Raw genomic sequence first — 20,702 nt, forward strand, 5'->3', positions numbered from 1 at the left:
GGTGCTAGTGGGTTTATAAGATGCTGCCCAGGGAGCCTTGGTGAGTTCCTGCAGTGAATCTTATAGTTGATTCACACAGCTCCACTGTGTATCAGTGGTGGAGGGTTTGAATCATCGAATCCTCCAGTGCAGAAGGAGGTCTTTTGGCCCATTGATTCTGCACCGAACGCAATCCCACACTGGCCCCATCCCCATTAACTCATGCATTTAGCTGCAGTAATCCCCATGACACAAAAGGGTTATTTAGCCTGGCCAGTCCAGCTCACCCGCACATCTTTGGACTATGGGAGGAAATCGGAGCACCCGGAGGAAACACATGCAGACACGGGGAGAATGTGCAAACTTCACACAGAGAGTGACCCAAGAATCAAACCCGGGTCCCTGGGTGCTGTGAGGCAGCAGTACGAACCACTGTTCCACCATGCTGTTCCTTGTGGAATGGGTAGCAATGAAGTGTGCTGCTTTATCCTGAATAGTGTCTGTTGAGTTTCTTGAGTGTTTTTAGAGTTGCACTTATCGAGGCAAGTGGAGAGAATTCCATTACACAGAAACATAGAAAACAGAAGTAGGAGTAGGTTATTCCACCCTTTGAGACTTTTCACCATTCATTATGATCATGGCTGATCATCAAATTCAATATCCTGATCCCCTTTCCCCCATAACCCTAAATCCCAAAAGGCCCAAAAGCTCCATCTCATTTATTCTTGAAGTCAGATAATGTTTTGGCCTCACCTACTTTCTGTGGTACTGAATTCCACACATTCACCATTCTCAGGGTAAAGAAATTTCTCCTCACCTCAAACTATGACCCCTAGTTCTGGACTCCCCCACATTTGGAACATTCTTTCTGAATCTACCCTGTCTAATCCTGTTAGAATTTTATAAGTTTCAATGAGATCCCCTCTCTCTCTTCTAAACTCCAATGAATACAGTCCTCACCCTCCTGACTTGTGCCATGTAGATGGTGGACAGGTTTTGGGGAATCAGGAGGTGGTTACCCACTGCAGGATTCCTAATCTCTGACCTGTTCTTGTAACTACTGTATTTATATGGCTCATCCAGTTTTGTTCCTGGTCAATGGTAGGCCCCAGGATGTTGCTAATGGGGGATTCAGTCATGGTAATACCATTGAATGTCAAGGAGCAATAGTTAGATTCTCTCTTGTTGGAGATGATTGTTGCTTTGCACTTGTACAGCCCAAATATTACTTGTCACTTGTTAGTCCAAGCCTGGGTATAGTTCAGGTGCTGCTGCATTTTGGACATGGGCTGCTTCAATATCTGAGGAGACATAATGCAGCTGAACATTGTGTAATCATCAGTGAACATCCCCACTTCTGACATTATCATCGAAGGCAGGTCATTGATGAAGCAGCTGAAGATGGTTGGGACTGGGACACAAATTCCCTCAGGAATTCCTGTAGTGATGCCCAGAGACTGAGATAATTGGCCTCCAACCACACAACCACTATTTTTTGTGCAAGTTATGATTCCAACCAGTAGAGAGATTTCCCCCGATACCTATTATACCGGTTTTACAAGGGCTCCTTGATGCCATAACTCAGTCAAATGTGGCCTAGATGTCAAGAGCTGTCACTATCATCTCACCTCTGGAACTCAGTTCTTTTGTCCATGTTTGAATCAAACCTGGAATGAGGTCAGGAGCTGAGTGACCCCGGAGGAACCCAAACTGGGTGTCACTGAGCAGGTTATTCCCGCTTGATGGCACTGTTAATAACCCCTTCATCACTTTACTGATGATTGACAGTGGACTGATTGGGCTGTAATTGGCCCGGTTAAATTTGTCCTGATCCTAGTGTACAGCACATACATTTTCTCCATTGCCAGTGTTGTAGCTGTACTGGAACAGCTTGGCTAGGGGAGCAGCAAGTTCTGGAGCACAAGTCTTCAACACTATTGCCGAGATATTGTCCTTCCACACCAACACACTCACTTTGAGCTTCCCTACACTTCTCATTACTGAGAAGCTGGTGAGCCTTCACCTCCAGCTCACTGGGAAATGTGTTGAAGTTTGATTCTCTAAAGTTAGGACACGGCTTCCTCTCCTCTGTCTCTCGCACTGACATCTTCTTTTCTGTTAACAAGTCAATCAATGCTGATGGAAAACAGTGAATGATGCTGACATTTGGTCTGAACTCAGCCAGTTCACATTGGATTGAACATCACCAACTGTCCATTCTAATCATCACAAGCTGCTGAGTGAATGAATTAAACCTTTCCTGTGAAATCAGTGAAGAAGAATTCAGACAAGTCAAACACTGACAATTATTTATTGATTACAATCCATAGTTATCAGAATTACAGTGAAACATTGATTAAAGACTTCTCTCCATCAATAAATTATAGCTTAACGTTTATTTATTTGGGTCACAAGAAGGCTTACATTAACGCTGCGATGAAGTTACTGTGAAAATCCCCGTCGCCACATTCCAGTAGCTGATTCTTTACAGCGAGGGAGAATTTAGCATGGCCAATGCACCTAACCAGCACGTCTTTCGGACTGTGGGAGGAAACCAGAGCACCTAGAGTCATGGAGGTTTACAGCATGGAAATAGGCCCTTCAGCCCAACTTGTTCACATACCCAGTTTTTACCATTAAGCTAGTTTAGTCCGTAGCCCTTTAGACCAATCTTACTCTTGTAACATCAAAATGCTTTTTAAAAGACAAAAGTGTACCTGCCTCTACTACTTTAGGCAGCTGGTTCCAGCCACTCACCACCCTCTGTGTAAAAACATGGCTTCTCTCAATCCTTTTGTATCTTTCCCCTCTCGCCTTAAACCTATGTCCTCTAGTCTTAGACTTCCTTTTACTAAAAGATGTTGACCATCCACCTTATCTATGCCCCTCATTATTTTACGGACCTCTGTAAGATCACTCTTAAGCCTCCTAAGCTCCATCGAAAAAAGTCCCAGTCTATCCAGCCACTCCTTGTCACTCAAACCATCAAATCCCAGTAGCATCCTAGTAAGTCCCTGTGGTCACATAGTAGTTAGCATTGCTGCCTCACAGCACCAGGCAAAAGAGCATTTTTGAACACATCTGCATCAGAGCAAAGTGGACTGGTGTCTATCAATATGAAATCTGACATTCTGCAGTGTCTGACTCCACTCAGAATTACAATTTATATGAAGAAAATTAATTTCTCAGCAATCATTCACACTGAGAGATTTGACATGTTTTTCAGCCACTTCCTGTAACTATGATGGGAGGTCTTTCCCCATTGAGTGTCTCCAGTAGCTGCCCCAAGCTGTGTTGTGTCCCTCACCAGTATTCCTGGACCTTGCATTGCGACAATCTGAAACCCTCAGTCATGGAGAACCTTTTGCCCTGGAAGACTGTGAGTTTCAGGCTGATTTTCACTGAGTTGACGGTCCTCCAGGAGACAGTGTTTATCTCAGTGTGTGTTCCTGGGAACAGCCTGTACAGTGTCCAGTCCTGTATAAAGGAGCTGCTGGGGTGAACACTCTGTGACTGTGTGGGAATTCATCAGATCAAATTTCATTTTCCTTCATCTCAGACAACTTATAAAGTGAAGGGGAAAACTGCCCAGCACCAGAAAAATGTTTCCAACATCCTGATTGTCTTCTCCATTACTGGACTTCTCACACAGTCTTTTATACTGAGTCTAAAAAAGTCTTGATCAAAATCAGCAAACATTTAAAGATATTTAAAATTCTGAGTGATCAGAAAGTGAGAAAAGTGCACAAAATGTGAGTATTTCATTCCCAACAATCTGTCCCTCAGTCACTTACTGGAGCTGTTGTGTACATCCCACTTGGTGAATCTGCAGAAGTAAAATAAATATCAGTTAGAATGGGGAATAATCCATTCTCGGAGAGTGAGAACACAACAAGTGTGAGGGAATGGAGATTGTGTGAGAAATACTCATTCTCACACTCCCCTCCATCCTTACACTTTATGAAGATCCTGTAGATCTCTTCCATTCCATCCATATTCAGTAGGTGAGGATGTGAGTGTGTGCGGTGGCTTTAATGATCAATATTACACCTGGTCTGGGCTGATCACACAAAGGAAGATCAGACAGGGAACAAGATGTGTTTATACGTGTGTATCTGTGTGTGGGAATTAAATCAGTTCATTCAACAGTGTCCTGTACTCCCAGTACTGGAGATTCCCCACACTCACTCTGGCCCCTCAGTTCTACATTCCCCTCTCTCTGATTCTTACCTCTCCTTTGACTTTTCCAGATGATAATTCCGAATATAACAGCCAGTGCTGAGATCACTGATCCGATTATAATTCCAAGATGGGACCATCCCCCACTGTTTCCCGGGATTTCTGAAACACATTTGAATAATATGAGGATTGTCTCTGTTCCCGGATCCATTCCCAGTTCTGTGTTCATTGGGGACAATTTGAACTGAAGTCGCCCCAGTCCAAATGGGATTGGTTGAAGCTTTGGCCCCATGGTGGATAAGGGACTGTCTACGGACCTGCTCTGGATGGACTTCCAGAAGGTCATTGATAAAGTTCCACACAAGAGATTCTTGACAATAATCAGAGTGTTTGGAATTGAAGGGAATCTTTGCCATGGGGTGAAAATTGGTTGGGAGGGAGGAGGCAGGGAATGGAGAGAATGGGAATGTGCTCCCATTGGCAGGATGTGATAATTGCCCAAGGAGCTGTACTGGGGTCTCAACTTTTCACCATCGATATGAATGACTTGGTTGATGGAACACAGAGTTGTGTATCCAAGTTTACAGATGGGACTATATTAGAAGTCACAATGAAGGGACATTAACTGATTAAATTAATGAATTCCATCTGCCATAGTTTTCCCCAGTGTGGGGAAGCAGGGGATCATCCACATTAAATCTAATGAAGTAACATTAAATTATTTAACATGGGCAGTGGAAATCTGGAACTGTCTCCATAAAAGGCTGTGGATGCTGGGGTTTATTCAAATGAGGTGGAGAGGTTTTTGTTGGGTCAAGAGAGATGGTATGGTGGAGGGAAAGGTAGTGTAACAAAGCAGAAGGATACAGTAATGTTGCAAAGCAGCTATTTAGGTAATGATACCCAGACTGTGACAGGAAGGGACACAGTGAACAAACATTAAAAAAAAGCAGCAAATTGGGTCAAAGGGGGAAAAGTGATAGAGGCAAAATGAATGGCTCTTTACCTAAATGTACCTAGTATCTGGCAAAAAGTCATGAATTAACAGCACAAGTTGAGGTTAATATGCATGATCTGATAGCCATTATAGAGACATAGTTACAAGGACAGCAAAGTTGGAAATAAATATTGAGGGTTATGTGACTTTTTGTACAGCCGGACAGGAAGGAAAGGATGGTGAGGGAGTTTTGTTGGTGCGAGCTGGAATAAAGATAATAGCAAGAAATGGTCTTGGATCAGGAGATGTAGAATCCACATGGGTGCATTTCCAAAATAACAAGGGGTTGAGTGTAGCCCCTAACAGTAGCTAGACTACAGGACAGTGAATAGATCAGGAGATAATGACGACATGTAAAAAAGGCAGTACGTTATTCATGGGTGACTTGAATCTTCATGTTGATTGGGGAAATCAATTTGGCAGAGGTAGCCATGAGGAAGGATTCATAGCATGTATTTGGGAGTTTCCTAGAATAATATGTTGTGGATGCAACCAGGGATCAGGATATTTTGGACCTGGTCAAGTGTAATGAGGCAGGTTTAGTAAACAATCTCAGCATTAAAGATCCCCTGGAAACAGTGATCATAACATGATAGAATTTAGCATTCAGTTTGAGAATGAGAAACTTGGATCAGAAACAACTATGCTAAACTTCAACTGGTAATTACAAAGACATGAGGGTAGAGTTTGTGGAGTGGATTGGGAAAGGAATTTAGCAAAAAAAAGACAGCTGATCAACAACGACACTTGCTTCTAAAAAAAGTTCATAATGGACAGCAACAATATATCCTAGTGAGGAAGAAGGATTCCAGGAACAGAATAAATCAATCATGGTTATCCAAAGAAGTTATATATAATATTAACGTGAGAGAAAAAAAAACATAAAATGTGGTAATGGTTGGTGGTAATTTAGAGAATTAGTAAAGTTTTAAAATCTAACAAAAGATGACCAAAGATAATATAAAGAGGGAGAAGATAAACTATGAGCATAAACTTGCAAGAAATATAAAAATGGACAGTAAGAGTGTCTTTAGGTATATTAAGAGTAAGACAGAGGCCAAAAAGTGAACATGGCCTCCTTGGAGAATGAGGCTGGGGAAATAATTCCATGATCTATAACAATAGGGAACCAGAAAATGGCAGAAGTGTTAAATGAATACTTTGTGTTGGTATTCACAATGAAAGACACTAATAACATTCCAAAAATACTAAATCATTAAGCAGAAATGCTGAATAAAGGAGTGGGGGAAGAAGTGGGGAGCGCTAGAGAAAAACTACTAGGGAAGTTAATGGGGCTAAAGTCAGATAAATCCCATGGGCCTGTTGAATTGCATCCTAGGATATTAAACAATATAGCTACAGAGATTATACACTTCCAAGAATCTTTAAATTCTGGAATGTCCCAGAGGATTGGAAAACTGCCAATTATTCAAAAAGGGAGGGAGACAAAGTAAGCCTCAGCCTAACATTAAAAAATGTTAGCATCCAATATAAAAGATATAATAGCAAAGCATTTAGAAATACATAATATAATCAAGCAGAGTCAGCCCAGCTTCATGAAGGGGAAATCATACCCAACAAATTTATTAAAATTTGTTGAGGTGGTGACCAGCGAGAAAGATAAAGGGAAACCAATAAACGTAACAAACTTGGATTTCCAAAATGTGTTCAATAAGATATTAGAATATAGAACATAGAATATTAGTGCAGTACAGGCCCTTTGGCTCTTGATGTTGCACCAACCTGTGAAACTAATCTAAAGCCCATTTAACCTACACTATTCCAATATCATCCATATGTTTATCCAATGACCATTTAAATGACCTTAATGTTGGCGAGTCCACTACTGCTGCAGACAGGGCATTCCACGCCCTTACTACTCTGAGTATAGAACCTACTGCACAGAAGGCTACTTGATAAGACCCCTTGCTGCTGGTGGTAGTATATTCATATGAATAAAGGATTGGCAACTGATAGATGACAGAGTTGGGATAAGAGGGGCATTTTCAGGATGGCAACCTGTAACTAGTGGATTACGATGTGGAGATGCTGGCATTGGATTGGGGTAAAAACAGAAAGAAGTCTCACAACACCAGCTTAAAGTCCAACAGGTGTATTTGTAGCCAACGCCACAAGCTTTCAGAACAGGCTGTCCCTTCGTCAGGTGAGTGGGAGTTCAGATCACAAACAGGGCACAAAGACACAAACTCAATTTACATGCATAATGATTGGAATGTGCGTCTTTACAGCTAATCAAGGTACAGACAATGTGAGTGGAGAGAGCTTTAAGCACAGGTTAAAGAGATGTGTATTGTTTCCAGACAGGACAGTTAGTGAGATTTTGCAAGCCCAGGCAAGTTGTGGGGTTACAGATAGTGTGACATGAGCCCAAGATCCCGGTTGAGGCCGTCCTCATGTGTGCGGAACTTGGCTACCAGTCTCTGCTCAGCGACTCTGCACCGTTGTGTGTCGATAAGGCTGCCTTGGAGAATGCTTACCCAAAGACCAGAGGCTGAATGCCCATGACCGCTGAAGTGTTCCCCAACAGGAAGAGAACAGTCTTGCCTGGTGATTGTCAAGCGGTGTTCATTCATCATTGATGAAGATGAACATCTCGGCAAGGCCATCCCCACACCCCCACTTCTTGCCTTCAAACAACGGCACAACCTCAAACAGACCATTGTCCACTTAAAACTACCCAGCCTGCAGGAGAATAGTGACTACGACACCACACAACCTTGCCACAGTAACCTCTGTAAGACATGCTGGATCATCGACATGGATACCATCATCCCATGTGAGAATACCATCCACCAGGTACACGGTAAATACACTTGCAACTTGACCAACGTTGTCTACCTGATACGCTGCAGGAAAGGATGTCCTGAGGCATGGTACATTGGGGAGAACATGCAGATGCCACGACAACAGATGAATGAACACCGCTCGACAATCACCAGGCAAGCGTGTTCTCTTCCTGTTGGCGAACACTTCAGTGGTCACGGACATTCAGCCTCTGACCTTCGGGTAAGCGTTCTCTAAGGTGGCCTTCACGACACACGACAGCGCAGAGTCGCTGAGCAGAGACTGACAGCCAAGTTCCACACACATGAGGACGGCCTCAACAGGGATCTTGGGTTCATGTCGCACTATCTGTAATCCCATCAACTAGCCTGGACTTGCAAACTCCCACTAACTTTCCTGTATGGAAACAATACACATCCTTTTAACCTGTGCTTTTGCAAGTGAGATTTTGCAAGTCCAGGCAAGTTGTGGGGGTTACAGTTAGTGTGACATGAATCCGAGATCCCGGTTGAGGCCGTCCTCAGGTGTGTGGAACTTGGTTATCAGTTTCTGCTCTGCGACTCTGCGCTGTCATGCGTCGTGAAGGCCGCCTTGGGGAACACTTGCCCGAAGATCAGAGGCCGAATGCCTGTGACCGCTGAAATGTTCGCCAACAGGAAGGAAACAGTCTTCTGGTGATTGTCAAGCGGTGTTCATTCCTCTATTGTTGTAATGTCTGCATGGTCTCCCCAATGTACCAAGCCTCGGGACTCCTTTCCTGCAGCATATCAGGTAGACAATGTTGGCTGAATTGCAAGAGTATGCACAGTGTACCTGGTGGATGGTGTTCTCAAGTGAGATGATGGCATCCATGTCGATGATCCGGCATATCTTACAGAGGTTGCTGTGGCAGGGTTGTGTGGTGTTGGGGTCACTGTTCTCCTGAAGGCTGGGTAGCTTGCTGTGGACAATGGTCTGTTTGAGGTTGTGCAGTTGTTTGAAGGCAAGAAGTGGGGGTGTGGGGATGGCCTTGCCGAGATGTTCATCTTCATCAATGATGAACGAACACCACTTGACAATCACCAGGCAAGACTGTTCTCTTCCTGTTGCTCTCTCCACTCACATTGTTTATACCTTTAAGAATTGATTAGCTGTAAAGACTCACATTCCAATCATTATTCATGTAAATTAAATTTGTGTCTTTGTGCCCTGTTTGTGAACAGAACTCCCACTCACCTGACGAAGGGACAGCCTGTTCCAAAAGCCTGTGGCGTTTGTTACAAATAAACCTGTTGGACTTTAAGCTGGTGTTGTGAGACTTCTTTCTGTTACTAGTGGATTACCACAGGGATTAATGCTGGGACCACAATTATTTACAGTGTATATCATCAATGACTAGGACGAGGGAAGTGGAGGTACTATTGCCAAGGTTGTGGATGACACAAAAATAGGTAGGGAGGCAAATGGTGAAAATGACACAAAGGGCCCAATTTTACCTTTTTGATTCAAAATACTGGGCAGATTTGAAATTGGGAGTGTTTTAGATCTGGTCTCAGGAGTCCACATGTGCCTTCTGCCTGCAAAAATTCAGAATCGCCCGGCACAAGCCTGTGGACAGGGCTTAACACACCCAAAACCCTGCAGCTCCGATCGGCACCTCCAACTACGCATGCGCAGAAAGAAAGATGATAGAATGCTGCTCCCCTACCACATCCATCCTGGGCCAGATAATGCCTCCCTCTGGCCTTCACAGACATTGCCCCACTCCCCCAACATTCCTGATCCCTTTATCCCCCCACAGCCCCGCCACCCAGACAGATCGCGGGCCCCTCCTCCCTCCCCATCACTGAACTCAGGCGGAGTGACAGTGGACCACTCCTCCCTCCCCATCACTGAACAGAGTGGTAGCAGACCCCCCTTTCCTCTCACTGATCTCAGGCAGAGTGACAGCAAACCCCCTTCCCCCTCACTGAACTCATTCAGAGTGGCAGCAGGCCCCCCCCCTCACTGATCTCAGGCAGAATGACAATGGATTCCCACTTCCCCCTCAGTGATCTCAGACAGTGTGGCAGCGGACCCCCCCCTTTCCCCTCACTGATCCCAGGCAGAGTGGCAGTGGGCCGCCCCCACTGATCTCAAGCAGGAAGCTGTTGGACTCACCTCCCTCACACCCCCACCCCCGCCTCCAATCATGCATTTAAATGGCCATTGCGCCTGGTCCCGATCGTAGCTATTTTCGGGCCTTGGTAAACGGAGAACCGGCGCAGATTGCGCTATTTGCCTCACGCCCGACTTTACCAAGTTTTCGCACCTGAAAATGAATGCAACTTGATGGTAAAATGGGGCCCAAAGTGTGCACAGAGGGATGTGGACAGATTAGGTGAGTGCGAAAAAATTGGCAGACAGAAAATAATGCAGGGAAATGTGAAGTTGTGCACTTTGGTAAGAAGAATAAAGGAGCTGAATATTACTTAAATAGAGAAAGACTGCAAAAATCTGCAGCACAGAGGAATTTAGGGGTACTCATACATAAATCACAAAAAGCTAGTACATAGTTCAGCAAAAGGGGTGATCTTATAGAGACATAAGATAATGAAGGGGCTAGATAGGGTAGAGGCAGAGAGACTCTTTCTACTTAGAAAGGAAACCAGAACTAGAGGACACAGCCTCAAAATAAGGGGGAGTCAGTTTAGAACAGAGTTGAGGAGGAACGTCTTCTCTCAGAGGGTAGTGAATCTCTGGAATTCTCTGCCCATTGAAGTGGTGGAGGCTACCTCGTTGAATATGTTTAAGTCACGGGTAGATAGATTTCTGATCAATAAGGGAATTAAGGGTTATGGGGAGCAGGCGGGTAAGTGGAACTGATCCACTTCAGATCAGCCATGATCTTATTGAATAGTGGGGGAGGCTCAAAGGGCTAGGTGGCCTACTCCTGTTCCTATTTCTTATGTTCTTATTAGCAAGTAATAGAAAAGCAAATTGAATGTCGATCTCTATTTCAAAGGGAATGGAATATAAAAAAAAAGAAGTCTTGCTAAAACTATACTAGGCACCAGTTAATGGCACATCGGCAAAGCGGCTTGCGTTGCTACCTCACAGCACCAGGGAGCCAGGTCCAATATTGGCCTCGGCTCTATGTGGAGTTTGCACATTCTCCCTGTAACTGCGTGGGTTTCCTACAGGTGCTCAGTTGCCTCCCACAGTCCAAAGATGTGCAGATTATGTGGATTGGCTAAATTGACCCTAGTGTCAGGGGATTAGCAGGTTAAGTATGTGGGGTTACATGAATAGGGCTTGGTGGAATTGTGGTTGGTGCAGACTCGAGGGGGCAAATGGTCTGCTTCTGCGATGTAGGGATTCTTTGAATCTCATTCTGTTAGATTATAGCTCGAATACAGTGGGCAGTTTTCATCCTCTTATGGAGGCACTGAAGGCAGTTCAGAGAACGTTCACTAGGTTAATCCCAGGAATGGAGATATATTCTAATGAGGAGAGTTGACATGATTTTTAAGCAGTAAGAGAATCTAGGGTTATGGGAATCAGGTGGAAAAATGGAGTTAAGGATTTCCATATCAGATCAGTCATAATATTATTAAATAGCACAGCAGACTCAATGGGCCAAATGGCCTACACTGCAGCTACACCTTGTGGCCTTACAGCAGTGAAGTCATATCCAGTACAGTTCCTTACCCCACTGATGGAGCTTGGGCTCTGCCAGGCTGCTGTGTTCAATTTGACAGGAGTATTGATCCTCATCCCCAGCATTTATTTCAATCTCTTTCTGGATCTGATGGGTCCCATCGTGGTTCGGTCGAATCCCCGAGGATAGTGTCTCAGACATTACCTCTCCATTCCTTAGCCAGTTCACCTCGATGTCTACAGGATAAAAGCCAGTAACCAGGCAGGAGAGAGTGAGGGGCTTGTACTGACGATTGGGCTCACTTCTGGAGATGAAGACTTCAGGCTGAACTGTAATGGGAAAGGGTGAAAACACAAACAATAAACCCACACTGAATGGAATGGGAGAACGTTTCAATGAGCTGTATTTCATGTATTCTGGTGGGGTTGGGAGCAGGCAGAGCAAAAACAGAGAGATCCGCTGAGTCCGCATGCTACTTCAGATCATCCAATCAAGTGTCAAGACTACCAATTTGTGTCTGCCTAGCAGGAACTGTGCCAGTTGGCAGTGTGAAGGGGGTCGGTGCAGGAACTGTGCCAGTTGGCAGTGTGAAGGGGGTCGGTGCAGGAACTGTGCCAGTTGGCAGTGTGAAGGGGTCTCAGCACCCAATTAGGAATCTAGACAGGGATCTTGTGGAGCTAACAGGAAGATGGTCATGACTATACATTGAAGGTCCCCTGCTCTCTGAATGAGTTTTAGAAACAGCTCAAAAAAGTCAATAAATTATCTAAGAAGCTTAGAGACACAGTCCCTTCATCAACAGAATCTGCTGTTACATTCAACCACAATGCTGAGGACAGGAACTTTCTCTAAAACTTGTGTGGCTTCTTTATACCTGCTCTAAAGCATTTATAGATCCATAGACTTTTACAGCACAGAGGGGCCATTCAGCCCATCATGTCCATGTGGGTCCACAAAGATCTGACTACACGAATTTCATTTTCCAACATATTCCAATAGCCCTGGAGGTTATGGCAGAGCAAGTGAATATCTAAATCCTTCTGTAATGTTTGGTGAATTTCTGATTGTAGCAGCGAGTTCCACTCTACTGCAACCCTCTGAGTGAAAAGGTTTCTTTTCAACTCCTCCCTTAGATTTCTACTTCTATGTCCCTGGTTATTGACCCCTCCACTGATGGAAAAGGACATCCCTTTCCATGCTATCGATGTCCCTCATAATCCTAAACACTTCTATAAAGTCCCCTCTTCACTGCCCCAAGGAAAACAGTCCCAACCTATCCAATCTTTCCCCATAGCTGAGACCCTCCAGCCCAGGCAGCATCTCTGCACCCTTCCCAGTGCAATCAAACACTTCCTATAATATGGTGATCAGAACCACACACACTATTCCAGTTGTAGCCTAACGGTATTTTCTAAAGTTCCAGCATGACCTCCCCGCTCTTGTATTCTAGCTTTCAGCCAATAAAGGCAAGTATCCCATTTGCCTTCTTAACCAACCTTATCTACCTGTCCTGCTACCTTCTGCGATTTGTGGATCTGCATTCCAAGGCCTCTCAGTACTTTCCAGGACCTTACCATTCATGGTATTCCTTTACCTTGTTAACCCTCCCCATCTCTCACTTTTTCAGGTTGAATTCCATTTGCCGCTGCTCTGTCTACCTGACCAGTCTACTGATCCCTTCCTGCAGTCTACATCTACCCTCCTATTTGCTATTTACCATCCTAACAATTTTCCTGTCATCCGCAAACTTCTTGATCAAACCCACTATATTTAAGACCAAGTCATAAATGTACACCAGAAATAGTAAGTGCCTCATCCGTAGCCCTGTGGGACTCCACTGGAAACAGACTTCCAGTCACAGAAACATCCCTCACCCTCTGCTTCCTACATCTTAGTCAAGTTTGGATCCAATGTGCCACTTTGTGTTGGAGTCCACAGGCCCTTACTTTCTATTTGTTATGAGGGATCTTATCAAAAGCCTTGATAAGGTCCATATAGACCACAACAAATGTATTACCCTCATCAAGACTCCTAGTTACCTCCTCAGAAAAAGCTGATTAGATTTGTTCCCTTAACAAGTCTATGCTGACTCTCCCTGATCATTCTGTGTCTATTCAAGTGCAGATATATTCTATCTCTAACAATTCTGTCCAGTAACTTCTCCACCTCCAGCTTAGACTGACTGGCCTGAAATTTCCTCGTCTATCCCCTTTTTTTTGATAATGGGACAATGTTAGTTGTCCTCCAGTCCTCTGACCAAAGGGGATGTGAAAATTAGTGGCAGTGCCCCCGATATCTGCTCCATCCCCCTTTCAACAGCCTGGGACACATCTCAGCCGGGTCTGCGGGTTTATCCACTTTAAAGGCTGTTGAACATACCAGGATGTCCTCTCTCTAATACTCCACAGTGCTCTGTCCTGATGTCTACACTCACATTGTCCTTTCCCATTGTGAAGACTGATGAAGGTATTCACTGAGCACAATACCCAGGTCAGTCCCAAAAGTCTGTCTCCCCAATGACTGAACATTGCTATGGGCAACAAACAGATACACACAATTTCCTCTTTAGGAAGCAGACATTTCCATCTGCAGCTCACTAATGGTGTGACAAACTCAGATTCCCCAATCTCTATGATCGCACTACATTTAGGTAAATTTGGGACTGGGCTCAGACTGGGGATGCCTCAGTAATTCAGACATAGATCACTAAAGTCAGATCAAAAATGAGACTCCATGAGATACCTTTCCGTTCAAAATATTCCTTTCCAGCTTGTAAGTATCTTTTCAAATACTGCACACAATGTACTTCCAAAGTCCTTTTCCAGTGCTTGTTCCAGGATTCATTCAGATCCCATTCCTCTTTAGTCTTCACTGCAAAGTGATTGGTTGCCACCCATCTCATTCTGCTGGGCTCTAAACTAATATAGTCCTTTCCGTCAAATCCAAACCGCATCGATCTCTTAATGGAGCCGTCTTCAGTGACCTCGACAACCATAATCAACTGGAAAGTGTGAATTCCTGTCAGAGATTGATAATTAATGATCTATCATTAATGGAAAATCACTAACAATCAGATCAAAGTGGAAAGGGATCTAGTATCAGATAGAAAGGGGATTAGACTCAGAGTGATCAGAGGGGAAATCGGGGATCTAGTGTCAGATTGGATTACAGTGACAGCACGATCAGAAGGGATCCGGTATCAAAAGTGAGGATTGGAGTCACAGTGTGATCAGAGGAGACTGGGGATCCAGTATCAGATTGAAATGGGTGATTGTGCGGCCCGGGGGTCGGTGCCGGGACACGGACTGAGCTCAGCGGCCCGGGGGTCGGTGCCGGGACACGGACTGAGCTCAGCGGCCCGGGGGTCGGTGCCGGGACACGGACTGAGCTCAGCGGCCCGGGGGTCGGTGCCGGGACACGGACTGAGCTCAGCGGCCCGGGGGTCGGTGCCGGGACACGGACTGAGCTCAGCGGCCCGGGGGTCGGTGCCGGGACACGGACTGAGCTCAGCGGCCCGGGGGTCGGTGCCGGGACACGGACTGAGCTCAGCGGCCCGGGGGTCGGTGCCGGGACACGGACTGAGCTCAGCGGCCCGGGGGTCGGTGCCGGGACACGGACTGAGCTCAGCGGCCCGGGGGTCGGTGCTGGGGACACGGACTGAGCTCAGCGGCCCGGGGGTCGGTGCCGGGACACGGACTGAGCTCAGCGGCCCGGGGGTCGGTGCCGGGACACGGACTGAGCTCAGCGGCCCGGGGGTCGGTGCTGGGGGATAGACTGAGTTCTGCATTGGGTATTGTGTGATGAGAGAGATTTAATTAGCAACCTTGTGGTGCAAGATCCTTTGGGGAAGAGTGGTCATAATATGGTAGAATTCTTCATTAAGATGGCGAGTGACACATTAACTTGAAGACTAGAGTCCTGAACTTGAGGAAAACTAACTTTGATGGTGCATTGGCTAGGATAAACTAGCAAAAAATACTTGAGGGGTTGACAGTGGACGGTCAATGGCAGACATTTAAAGAACACGTGGATAAACTTCAACAACTGCATATCCCCGTCTCGTGTAAGAGTAAACTGGGGAAGGTGGCTCAACCATGGTGAACAAGGGAAAATCAGAGATAGTGTTAAAGCCAAAGAGGAGGCATAAAAATTGGCCAGAAAAAGCAGCAAACCTGAGAACTGGGAGAAATTTAAAATCCAGCAGAGGAGGACAGAGGTTTAATTGGGAAGGGGAAAATAGAAAACGAGGATAGGCTTGCAGAAAACATAAAAACTGACTTCAAACCTTCTGTAGGTATGTGAAGAAAAAAGGACTGGTGAAGACAAATGTAGGTCCCTTATAGTTAGGATCATAGGAATTCATAATGAACAAAGAGATGGCAGACCAGCTGACCAAATACTTTGGATCTGTCTTCACTAAGGAGGTCACAAGTAACCTTCCAGAAATAATAGGGGACAGAGGATCTAATATGAAGGAGGAACTGAAGGAGATCCTTATTAGTCAGGAAATTTTTTGGGGGGGAAATTGCTGGGATTAAAAGCCGGTCAGTCCCCAGGGCCTGATGTTATGCATCCCAGAGTACTTAAGGAAGTGGTCCTAAAAATAGCAGACAGGTTCCTATGGACTCTTAAAGAGTTCCAGTGGATTGGAGGGTAACTAATGTAACCCCACTTTTTGAAAAAAGAGGGAGCAAAAATGGGAATTATAGACTGGTTAGCCTGACATCAGTGGTGGGGAAAATGCTGGACTCAATTATTAAGGATATAATAATTGAGCATTTGGAAATCCAAGTCAACATGGATTCACTAAAGGGAAATTGTACTTCACAAATCTTCTGGAATTCATTGAGGATGTGACCAATAGAGTGGACAAGGGAGAATCAGTGGATGTTGTGTATCTGGACTTTCAAAAGGCTTTTGACAAAGTACCACACAAGAGATAGTGAGGGACGTTAAAGCTCATGGTATTGGGGGTAACGTATTGATGTGGATAGAGAACTGGTTCGCAGACAGGAAACTGACAGTGGGAATAAATGGGTCCTTTTCAGAGTGGCAGGCAGTCGGGTAATGATGGGGTCAGTGCTGGGACCCCAGCTATTCACAATGTACATTAACGCTTTGGACAAAGAATTGAATGCAATATCTCCAAATTTGCAAATGACACTAAGCTGTGTGGCAGTGTGCGCTGTGAGGACGATGCTATAAGGCTGCAGGGTGACTTGGATTGGCTAGCTGAATGGGCAAATATAACATAATGTGGATCAATGTGAGGTTATCCACTTTGATGGCAAAAACAGGAAGGAAGATTATTGCCATCTGAATGATGGTAGTTTAGGAAAAGGTGAAGTGCAACCTGGCCTGGTGTCATGGTGGAACAGTCGCTGAAGGTTGGCATGCAGGTACAGCAGGCAGCGAGGAAAGCTAATGGCATGCTTCTCTTCTTAGCAAGAGGATTTGAGTAAAGGAGTAGGGATGTCTTGCTGCATTATACAGGGTCTTGGTGAGACCACGTTGTGAGTTTTGTGTGAAGCTATGGTCTCTTAGTCTGAGGAAGAACAATCTTACTATTGAGGGAGTCCAGCGAAGGATCACCAGACTGATTACTGGAATGGTAGGACTGACATATGAAGAGAAATGGGATCGGCTGGGCTTGTACTCACTGGAATTTAGAAGAGTGAAATGGGATCTCATAGAAACATATAAAATCCTGATGGGATTGGACAGGCTGATGCTGGCAGAATGTTCCCGATGTTGGGTAAGTCCAGAACTAAGGGTCACAGTCTAAGAATAAGGGATAAGCCATTCAGGATGAGATGAGGATGAACTTCTTCACTCAGAGAGTTGTGAACCTGTGGAATTCTTTACCACAGAAAGCCGTTGCAGCCAGTTCATTAGATATGGTCAAGAGGGAGCTGGACATGGCCTTTGTGGTTAAAGGAATCAAAAGCTATGGAGAGAAAGTGGGATACGAAAAGTGCATGATCAGCCATGATCATATTGAATGGTGAAGCAGGCTTGAAGGGCTGTTTGGCCCACTCCTGCACCTATTTCCTATGTTTCTTACCCGATGTCTGGTTCATGCTCTTCATGACTGTAGACAGGTAATCCTTTGTTACGGTTGAATGTCTGTTTCCAATACTAGACAGATCATCCCAATAGGCCTGTTTGAAAGATTCTATCAGGAACTGCTGTCTGGGGATAGTCTGTCGAATGTTACTGTCGTGATAATTCACCTGAATTCCGTTGACCATCGCAACTTTAGTCACCTCAGGGAAATCTGTCATTCCGGAGACTGCGGTGTATACTGCAATTATTGAATCAGTAGCTGGAAAATAACCAATTACAGTGGCAGGTTAATAGACATTTCATTACACTACCCCCTGATCATAATGAGAACCATCCACACAGTGATAAACTCCAATAATCCCCCATTTTATCCCAATGTCAGAATCCTGTCTGAAACAGAATCAGATTAAACTGGGTCAGTATTGATGCTGCAGAGACTCAGAGCAGGGAGTAAACACAGAATCAGAGTCACTCCGGTCTGGTCTGTTGTTTATCGTCTTTGCAGTAATTTGTTTTTAAATTGCAGCAACCTTAAATCACTGGAAGGGATCCAGTTTTAGTTTCACTGTTGGTTATGAGCAGAATCCCGCACCATGGGATGAGGCGGGAGTGGAAACATTCACTGTATGAACAGTCTGACTGTCAAACAGGGGGATGGACAATCCAGATGGATCTCCACTGTCCTTCACACAGTTTTTTAATCACCCCTTTATACACACTCACTAAGATGTTGGTGGTCTGAGATAACCTGACCTATTCAACCATGAGGGCATCACAGCTGATCTTTGGTTGGGTGAAGCCTCTCCACAGTGTTTCAAAGACTTGAGCCCAGGAGTGATGAAGGTGTGTTGCTTCTCCCAGTTTTTTTTTGTTGTTTTTTATTAGTCACAAGTGGGGCTTACATCAACACTGCAATGAAGTTATTGTGAAATTCCCCGAGTCCCCAACTCCGGCACCTGTTCGGGTAAATGAACCTAACCAGCATGACTTTCAGACTGTGGGAGGAAACCAGAGGAAACCCACACAGATACAGGGAGAATGTGCAAACACCACACAGACCGTGACCCAAGCTGGGAATCGAACCCAGCTCATTGGCACTATGAGGCAGCAGTGCTAACTATTGTGCCACCATGCTGCCAATTGATATGAAAATTAAAATTGTCCATTTGAAGCATTTTCCATTTGTTCCAAGCTTCTCTGCTCTGGGTGTTTGTACATCCTGCTGTCAGGAGATCTGAACACCAATCCCATCAGGGTCTTCCACACTGTGCTGTCTTCAATGGTGTCAAATATCAGGCTGGCTGTATAACAGTGTCTGAGCAAACATCACCCATTTCAAACTCTCACCAAAAGATTCAAATTCACCCCAGAGAGAGAGAGAGTGAGAATGGAAGAGGGAATTCTGTACTTACCGGGAGAGACCCAGGAAAAACACAGGGAGATGGAGAAAAGGATCAGCAACATTCTGGGAATCCACTGTCCCAATTCCAATCAGTGACTGGGAATTAAACACTCTGAGGAGGAAACTAACACTGTTTATTGTGATTGGAATACACACAATAAACAAGCAGTCCAAGGAGATTCAGAAGGGCAGAAACGGTTCAGACCAGTCGTCTTATTTCCTCCTTTTACTGATTTTTATTTCTAGTTTGATCATTTCCTGAACTTAAACTTCCTGGTCAAGTTCTGATTGGTTAGCCTCAGAAAAATAGCCAATGATAGAATGAAGAATGAAGTGTCAGCAGTTACCAGGCAGATTAAACTCAGGCAGTCGTTACTCATCAGAAAACGCTGGGAAACCTCGGAAGGTCTGACAGCATCTGTGGAGCAAGAATACAGCCAATGTTTCGAGTCTGCATGACTCTTTGTCAGAGCTGAAGGCAAAGAAAATAGGACAAGATTTATGCTGTAAGGGTGGGATGGTGGGGGCTATAATGGATAGGGATGGCAAAGACAAAGGGAATGCAAATAGTGGCAATAAAGGCCAGGAATGGTGCTAATAGGATCCATTAACATCCATAATGTGTAAACAGTAGAACAGAAGTATAGAGTGTCAAACAACCTGTGGCATGTGGCAGATGGCCTTCACGGGGTGCAAAAAGGGGAAACAAGATGGAAAGTGAGATTTTAGAAGTGAAGGAATGAAACAATGGAAGAAAATAAAAATGACAGTAAGAATATAAAGTAATAAAAATGGATGAATAAGATAAAAAGAAATGAAATAAAATAAATGGAATTGCGTGAAGGGAGAGTTCATGCTCTGAAGACTCGGAATAGTGAAGCCCTGGCCAAGAAGAAGAAGGAGGCACATGACGTGCATAGGCAGCTGGAATCAAGTGAATCCCTTGAAGAGTATAGGGGTGTAGGAGTTGAGTTAAGAGAGAAATCAGGAGGGCAAAAAAGGGGCACGAGATTGTTTTTGCAGTTAAGGCAAAGGAGAATCCAAAGATCTTCTAAAAATACAAGTGCAAAAGAGTAACAAGGGAGAGAGTAGGACATCTTAAGGATCAACAAGGTCATCTATGTGCAGATCCACAAAAGATCCAAAATGACTATTTCTCATCAGTACTTATTGTTGAGAAAAGCATGGATGTTAGGAAATTTGGGGAAATAAATAGTGACGTCTTGAGGAATGTACATATAAAAGAGAAGGAGGTGCTGGAAGTCTTAAAGCACATCAAGGTACATAAATCCCCGGGACCTGATGAAATGTGTCCCAAGACATTGTGGGAGGCAAGGGAGGAAATTGTGGGTCACCTGACAGAGATATTTGAATCATCAATAGTCACAGGTGAGGTGCCTGAAGATTGGAGGGTGGCAAATGTTGTGCTTTTGTTTAAGAAGGGCTGCAGGGAAAAGCCTGGGAACTACAGGCTGGTGAGCCTCACATCTGTCATGGGTAAGCTGTTAGAAGGTATTTTGAGAGACAGCATGTACAGGCATTTGGAGAGGCAAGGACTGATTAGGGACAGTCAGCAAGGCTTTGTGGGTAGAAAATCATGTCTCACAAATTTGATAGAGTTTTTTGAAAAGGTAATCAAGAAGGTAGATGAGGGC

The 20,702-nt window shown here is 44.7% G+C and overlaps 1 protein-coding gene across 1 annotated transcript; it reads right to left on the reverse strand.

Annotated features, from left to right (window-relative positions):
- Window positions 1–2,319: 2,319 nt before the first annotated feature.
- LOC145348111 (class I histocompatibility antigen, F10 alpha chain-like) lies at window positions 2,320–19,279 on the reverse strand. The gene is made up of 6 exons (XM_080196256.1): window positions 19,058–19,279; window positions 17,644–17,904; window positions 14,322–14,597; window positions 11,630–11,908; window positions 4,210–4,320; window positions 2,320–3,805 (listed from the first exon to the last, which is right to left on the reverse strand). Exons 1-6 carry the CDS (start codon window positions 19,107–19,109, stop codon window positions 3,762–3,764), a joined length of 1,023 nt encoding a protein of 340 aa, XP_080052382.1. The 5' UTR covers window positions 19,110–19,279; the 3' UTR covers window positions 2,320–3,761.
- Window positions 19,280–20,702: the final 1,423 nt, after the last annotated feature.

This window comes from Carcharhinus amblyrhynchos, chromosome 9 (assembly GCF_965287045.1).
Source record: "Carcharhinus amblyrhynchos chromosome 9, sCarAmb.v2.hapA, whole genome shotgun sequence".
Classification (NCBI taxonomy): Eukaryota; Metazoa; Chordata; class Chondrichthyes; order Carcharhiniformes; family Carcharhinidae; genus Carcharhinus; species Carcharhinus amblyrhynchos.